Genomic DNA, 7,645 nt, shown 5'->3' on the forward strand with positions numbered 1-7,645 from the left:
AAACCTCAGGAATTTCAAGGAAAAGAGCCATGGAAAAGCTTCGAGCAAACATTCCTCAGCCATTACTTTGGTTTGGAAGTTGTAAAGCAGGCATGTGAGCTTCAGCTTATGAAATAAGAGTGTGTCTCAAGAGCGTCCGTGTGCCTGGGCCGGCCTTCCTCCGATACTCTGCTATGAACAAGAGTCACACCAATCCAGAAGAATTCAAGTAAATTCCAGTCTGTCACTCGACTCAAGCCTGGAAAATAACATCAATTTGGATGTGGAAAAAGAAAAATGCATTTGTTTGTTTGGGATTAATTAGGATTGCAAACTAGAAAAACAGATCCAAGCAATCTTAAAAACAGAAAAAAAAAATGGGCTGGTGGGATGTCTCAGTAAGTAAAGGTGCTGGCCACCAGGCCTGAAGACCTGAACTCAATTCCTGGAACACATATGGTGAGCTAAGAGAACCGCGTCCCACAAGCCGACCCCTGACTTCCACATTTGCAGCTGGGCATGTAATCCCAGCACTCCGGAGGCTCAGGCAAGAGATGATGAAGGCAAAGTTAAAAAACCTTGTCTTAAGAAAAAAAAAAATGCTGTATTTGAAAGCAAATACATGAAGAAGTAGGGATGGAGAGTGATGGGAAAGAGTGGCATGCTGTTTTTATGGCCCTGAGACCCTGAGATGCTCCCAGGAACCCCCTGAAGTGTTTCAGGAGCTGAAGAAAACAAGATAGCAGAGGTTCGGGGATGCAGGGAGAGCAGGTCAGGTCACCTGGTGCCAGACATGGGGAGAGGAATATGGCAAGAAGCAGATCTGGCCATCAGCATTGTAGAAAGTGGGTCCGGTGTGCAGCCCAGGTGAAGACCAAAGGCTAGAGGGCCACAAAGACAGACAAGCCCAGCCAATCAGCAGAATCGGTCGCAATAGAAACCAACCATCCTCTCGGTGCCCTCTCTCCTCTCATGGGAGCCAGAGTCCAGCCTGACTCTGAAGACAGAATAAAGACTCTGGCTGCGCACTCCATGAACCATAAATATGAACAACTATAATAGTCCAATAAACAGGTCAGTGGCAATGGCAGGCAAGCAGTGATGACAATGGCCACAGCAAGACCTTCCAAATAAACCCCCCATCACTGAAGCCAACAGGTGCCTGAGTGGTGGCCAGAGACAGGCAGTAATAGCGAGAAGGGAGCAGGGAGAACCAGGCTGCTTTACTGTGTGTCAGTCCAAACTGATCCCATAGCTCCTGGCTTCCACATCGGCTGGAGGCTTGAGCCCCAGGACACGCTAGACAGGGAATGCAGATGTGGCTTTGACTGTCGTAGGCAGGAGACAGAACTAGGGCCTTTTCCCCAAAGTTAAGGCAGGTGACATTCCCAGAAAGGCATCTCAACCAAATGAGGAATCGTGAGCTGTGCATTTGGTCTGAGAGCACACATATGTGCTTGTGTGTACACCTCAAGCGGCTTGGCACTGGAGCACAGCTAGTTGAGGAAGATGAGGCCAAGGAGGCAAATCAGAGGAAGACAGCCTGGCCAGGATGGATCTCCTCTTTACAGTTTGGAAAGCTGCTCATTCTAGAGAAGTTTCAATGTCTAGAAGGTCCCAAGTGGATCAGGAGAAACACGAAAGAGAAGGAGGCACCCAGGTAGGTCATCAGATGCAGGGATCCAGGCTAGGTCCACCCCATCCCATCTGCCCATGCCCTGTGAAGGAACAAGTACTCACTGGCCTACCATACATAGGAACATATACCCACATATACATATATGTACAAGTACTCACTGGCCTACCATACATAGGAACATATACCCACATATACATATATGAACAAGTACTCACTGGCCTACCATACATAGGAACATATACCCACATATACATATATGCAGCTGTCCCATTCCACTCACTCAGCCCAATTAATAGACGACCTCCGTAGACACACCCACTTGGCTCCTGAGAATGTGAAGACTGTATCTGCACAAAGTGACAGCTGTGTATATAAACGAGAAAATGTAGTTTGGGTTCAAGGGGTAAAGTGCTGTGCACACCCATCAGGATGGGCCATCTGGTCACAAACTCCATGAGCCTTAGCAGGGAAGCCTAGTGACCTCTGAGGAGGGACAGAGAGGCCAGAATGCAGGGAAGAATTAGTAGAACATGGACTCAGTGACACAGACTGCCAGTCCATATAGCTTCTGCTTATTCTTTTTAATTTTTTTATTTTCCGAAACAGGATTTCTCTGTAGCTTTGGGGCCTGTCCTGGAACTAGCTCTTGTAGACCAGGCTGGCCTTGAACTTACAGAGATCCACCTGCCTCTGCCTCCTGAGTGCTAGGACTAATATCCAGTCTCAGTAAAAAGAGGACAGCTGATTCTCGGCCCACAGCTCTCTCTGTGGTGAAGCTCTAAGAGCCAGGGTTTACAGAGATCCTTCTGTGGAGGGGATGGGCCCTCGGATGAGGCTCATGCCTAGTTCTCACTACACTTATATTACCCCATATAATGTGAAATCTGCTCTCTCCTGCCCAGTGTCTCCAAGCACTCCTGGAGAGATAGGTTGTCATATCTTCTCTAGGGAATGAGAAGGTTCTTTTCCAAGTTCACCGGCAAGCCTGGGAAACCTCGGGGAAGGAAACGTCTTCTCTCTTCCCTCAGCAAGCCCTGGCCTAGGGCCTCCATCACATCTCGACCACAGTCCTCTTACTCCCACCAGGTTGGCCCCCAACATTTCCCCCCGCCTGCCGCCGATCCAAGGCCAGCTGGAGGGCACGTTTTATGGTCTCCTTGTTGTTCATGACATTGTATCGACTCAGCTCCACCAACCGATCAAACTCCTTGGGCTCATAGGTAAAGTCCATCATTCCATAGGGGGTATCTGGCCCATTGATGACAAAGTCCCCAAAGGCCTTCTCTTCAGCTATTTGTCGCTCTTTATCTGGGGGTGAGAAGCAAGGCTAGGCTAAAGTACTCTATGAAACTGGCTGGGAGCTGATGGTCCCAGACACTCCCCTGCCCGGGATTTCTGGCTTGCTCTCTGGAAGAGAGCATCTTAACTCTTGGACCCATTAGAAAGAGATGGTTCAGAGAGAACATGTCTAGGCAACGGAGGCCACAGTGGTTAGCCCAGGCCTTCCAGAAGGCTAGTGTTCCATCCTCCCCCACTGGTTGGAGCAGGCTTGGGACTTCCCCTTACCTGGGGCCAGATGTGTGCGGAAGGTCCTGTTGACAAGGGGGAAATGCAGCACAATGGGTGAGCGGGGGTCCTCGGCCTTCGTGAACAGATAGCACTCACGGGGATTCTCCAAGTCCTCGGGTTCCACCTCAATCCGGGGGAAGGGGATTCCTCGGTCCAGGCAGTACTTCTCTGTCATCTGCAAGCCCTGGGCAAAGAGGCAAGCTTCTGACCTGGACTCAGGCTTCAGCTAGCTCTGTCTCTGAATGACCGAGTGGCTTTCTGAGCCACCTCTCTATTTGCCGAATAAAGTTGGAAATAAGTGTCTAGAGGGAGCGTAGTGAATTAGCAATCATTAGCAAAGGCCAGCTGTCAAGCTAGTCCCTCTAGACCTCTTACGTCATCCTTCCTCCCCTTAGTATGGCTGTTCCTTCGCCAGTCCCTCCTCTCTTCCCTGTTAAGGGGCTGAGAGCAAGGGTGTGTTGGAGGGGTTTTTATCTGCTCTCCTGTCCTAGGCAGTCATTGGATTAGGAGGATAAAGAGGAAGTCAAAGAGAGACCGCCAACCCCACATGTGATTGATGACGTCCATCTACTGCCCTAGCGATTCTGAGGCACGCTTTGCAGATGTCCCCTTAGAGGATGTTCACGGCCAGTGTTACCATAGTAACAAAGGACAGCAACCCCAGACCCATGTGAAGCAGGAAAAAATCCTAACATAATTAGACAGGTTCTAGGAGACAGCTGAGACCCTCTTTACACAGAATCCCAGAATCCACCAGCTGGGAGACCTGGACTGTCGACAATGTTTAAAAGACACCTACCACCAGAGATAACACCCAAACACCCAGTCTCAGGACAGATTTTTCTCCCTTCTCCCCCTCTACTCAGTTTAGGAGACCCCTACTTCCCCTTCCCTCCATACCTGAAAGGGGGCTTCCAAGGGATAGTCAAAGGACACGATGAGGTCCACGGCCCGCCGGGGCTGCAGGATCAGCGGGAACGGTGAGTTGATGGCAAAGCCTCCGTCCACTAGGCACAGGCTATCCCTCATGGGTGTGAGCTTGTTGGGGCAAGCGTCAGGATGTCTGTCTGTAAGGTGCACCAGGATAGATGCAGTCATTCTTGCTGACGACCCTCTTCTCTTTGCATTAGCAGTCGGTCCCTAGAATTCTCCGGCCTCCCAATGGCCAGGCAGTCCCTTGCTCTAGCCTGCCTACCCTGCTTTCTGGAGCAACCAGAAAAGCTTTCCCCATCAGCACCAGAGGGCCATGACTTCACTTCCTCCAACACCCAGAGAAAAGCCAGTGCTGGCCCAGGTGAGCCAGACGTATATGCCAGAAGAATCTGCTTACAGTTCCCTCCTTCCGCAGTACCGCGCGCGCGTACCTTTCCGGGCCATGAACTCAACGCTAGTCACATAGTCCTTGTGCAGGAAGAGACCTCGGGTAAAGTTAAAGCTCCGGGCACAGGTCAAGCGGGAGGTGAATAAGTTCAACATAGCCTGAGAGAAGGGACCCTGTGGGGTGATGGCCATGGTAGGCAGTCGTGTGGGGTCCTGAAACTGCGACTTTGGGCAGTCATCTAGAGAGGGGGCAGTGAAATGCAGTGAGAAGTGAGACCATCCTTTGTCCATCTCCCTCATCCTTCATCCCTCTGCCCGGGCTCTGGCAAGTGGGAAGCGGTAGCAGCTGGACAGGGCCCTCTGCTTTCACCTGTGACGTTAACGCGCTCTTTGTACCAGTCCAGGAAACCCAGGCCTGAGCCTCCCATCTTCAGGGAGATCTCATTCAGGCTGGCTGCAAAAGCACTGCCCCACATGCCTACAGAGACAAACAGGGCCCCGAATCACAAACGGGCCCTAACCCTGCCCATCTCCAGCATCCAAGCCTAGACTCACCCTGTAGGTAACAGATGCGGGGTTCTGGCCAGCGCCGCAGCAGCCGACCCATGAAGAACTCAGAGCCGAAGAGTTCGGTGGGTATGTAAGCCCCATACTTGTGGAAACCGACCTCATAGGGGGTGAACTCACACCACTCTGGGGAAACAAAGTAACCAGGGTCCTCATGACTGAGCAGGAACCTTGACTTTCCCGAAAACCAGAGGAAGCAACTCCACCATTTGCCAAGGTCCCAGCTTGGGAGCACCTCCCACTTAGATCTAATAGCTCCACCCTCCTACCGCCCTCTTCCTGCCTTCTTCCTTTGGGCCCACACCCAGGCACCTGCAGAGTCTTCGCCACTGAAGTGTGTGTGGACATTGATGCTGGCATAGATGGGGTAAGGGTTCTGACCCTGGCTCACTATTTCTTGCTGGTCTGACAGCGTGGCGGGGTTTTCCTGGGCAAGAGAGAAATCAGACAGCTTGGCTTTGCAGGGAGTCCCCATTCTTTATCCCCAGGGCTTGATGTCAGTTCAGTACGCTGATGGTGTACCCACCGGGGGTATGTTGTGTTGTCAAGGCCAGGCTGTAGCTCTAGGTTGTAGCAGAGCTCAGAGACCTGTGGGGTTTCCATAACCCCAGTGCCTCTGGGAACACACTCTCCTTTGCCATTCCAGAAAGCATATCAGAACACAGAGAGCTAGACTGAAGGTTTTAGGGGATCATTGAAAAGTCAGTCTAATTTCTTTACAAAGGAAATCACTAGGAGACGTAACTTAATAAAAATGAGCTGTCCCAGGTGAAACACACTCAGCCAATAGCCACACAAGTGGCTCAGCTACCCTGAATCTTGTCTCAGACGGACAGGGCCTGCAGTTCTAGGAACAACCGCCTGGTGGCGCGGGCCAGGGCTGTTTTTGCAGAGGCAGGCAGAAACCATTTTCAAACCGTGCTTTTACTGGACTCTGCTCCAGGAGTGAGAAAGAAGGTAGAAAGAAAGTGTGGAAAGGGAGCTGGGATGGGGCAAATGTAGCCATTTCCTGTTCTCTTACCCCCTGGTTCAGGAAATACTCGATAACGAGGCCCCACAAGTCAGTGAGGGACATGGTCTGGCCTCTGCTCTTCCAGATCTCCTTTTCCCGGATGTAGTATCGCAGCTGCTCTGGGAACATCAACCCTATCTTACTGCTGCAGACTCGAGCCGCGGCACGGTCAATGGGGCCCTGCAAAGGCTCCTGGGACCAGGAAGGGTTCTTGTAGAGCGTAGAGATGCACCTGTCGGTGGAAGGGATGCTGAGAGTTAGAGGAAGCTCCTTCTTGTCACACACATCTGCAGTCCTGCACCCCCACTCAGGCTCGTCCCTGGGACCCAGCCTCCTCTCACTCATCCTAACCTCCTTGAAGGTAGGCTCCCAGCCCCTTATCAGAGACTCCACCCCTTCTCCTGGACCTTCTTACCCACCCAGAGCTCACTTTTGCTCTGTGTTCTAGCCTACCTCACTTACCAGGTAGACCCAGAAACCCCGCTTAGGTAGGTCACAGCATCTAGCAGGCCAAGCTCCTGCAGCCCCGCCAGGCTGCCGTACAGGGACGTCATGGCTCTGGTTCCACCCCCGGAGCCTAACACGGCGATCACAGGCACCTGAATGCAGCAATAATTCGATAGCAACATCACTGGGCTTGACATATTTGCTGCTTATCCACAGCAGGCACCTTCCACATATCAGCCCACTGAATTCTCCCAGAAACCCAGTGAGCCTCCCATTTTACAGATGACAAAACTGATGATGTGCCCAAGGGCATACAGTATGGAATGGCTGTCAAACCCAAAAGTGAGAGCCCACAGATGGCTTGTCTTTTTAAAAAGTCTGTGTTGCCGGGCGGTGGTGGTGCACGCCTTTAATCCCAGCACTCGGGAGGCAGAGGCAGGCGGATCTCTGTGAGTTCGAGACCAGCCTGGTCTACAGAGCTAGTTCCAGGACAGGCTCCAAAACCACAGAGAAACCCTGTCTCGAAAAACCAAAAAAAAAAAAAAAAAAAAAAAAAAAAAAAAAAAAAAAAAAAAGGTCTGTGTGTTGTGTGTGTGTGGTGTATGTGAGTGTACATGGCTCTAAGCATGTGTACATACTAACAGATGCGCCTATGGAGGCCTGGGGATGATACTGGGTGTCATTTCCAGTTGTTCTCCACTTCATTGTTGAGACATTGTCTTTCACTGAACCCGTGGATTCAGCTAGACTCACCTATCTCCAAGCACCTGCCTGGAACCATTGCCCGGCCCCAGGCTGGGGTTACAGACGTGTGGCACCATGCCTTGCTTTCATAGGTGCTAGGAATCTGAACTCAGACAAGCACTTTACTGACTGAGCCTTCTCCTCAGCCTGTTGTCTTGTTGTTTTATTTTGTTTTCTGATCTGGTCTCATGAAGCCCAGGCTGCCCTCAGACTCATCATGAAGCCAAAGATGGTCTTGATCGTCCTGTTCCCGCCTCGTTGGTGCTGGCATTACAGGCATGCACCACCATGTGGGTCTCAGAGGCAGCTCTTAGCCATTATTTCAGAAGGGCATCTATCAACAGGTGTATTTGATTCACCAAATCTAG

The 7,645-nt window shown here is 51.3% G+C and overlaps 1 protein-coding gene across 2 annotated transcripts in view; it reads right to left on the bottom strand.

The window, feature by feature from the left end:
• Positions 1-2,435: 2,435 nt before the first annotated feature.
• The window catches only part of Pla2g4f (phospholipase A2 group IVF), a 13,641-nt gene continuing 8,431 nt past the window's right edge, over positions 2,436-7,645 (bottom strand). For both annotated transcript variants that reach the window (XM_026787820.1, XM_026787819.1), the window contains exons 12-20: positions 6,549-6,685; positions 6,096-6,318; positions 5,387-5,501; positions 5,063-5,200; positions 4,878-4,985; positions 4,552-4,746; positions 4,088-4,254; positions 3,185-3,371; positions 2,436-2,926 (exon numbers count right to left, since the gene is read on the bottom strand). In XM_026787820.1, coding sequence (XP_026643621.1) covers positions 2,670-2,926; positions 3,185-3,371; positions 4,088-4,254; positions 4,552-4,746; positions 4,878-4,985; positions 5,063-5,200; positions 5,387-5,501; positions 6,096-6,318; positions 6,549-6,685 — 1,527 coding nt within the window. In that variant the 3' untranslated portion in view covers positions 2,436-2,669. The remainder of the gene's footprint in view (positions 2,927-3,184; positions 3,372-4,087; positions 4,255-4,551; positions 4,747-4,877; positions 4,986-5,062; positions 5,201-5,386; positions 5,502-6,095; positions 6,319-6,548; positions 6,686-7,645) is intronic.

The sequence above is a fragment of the Microtus ochrogaster genome, assembly GCF_000317375.1.
Source record: "Microtus ochrogaster isolate Prairie Vole_2 chromosome 14 unlocalized genomic scaffold, MicOch1.0 chr14_random_1, whole genome shotgun sequence".
In the NCBI taxonomy this organism is placed as follows: Eukaryota; Metazoa; Chordata; class Mammalia; order Rodentia; family Cricetidae; genus Microtus; species Microtus ochrogaster.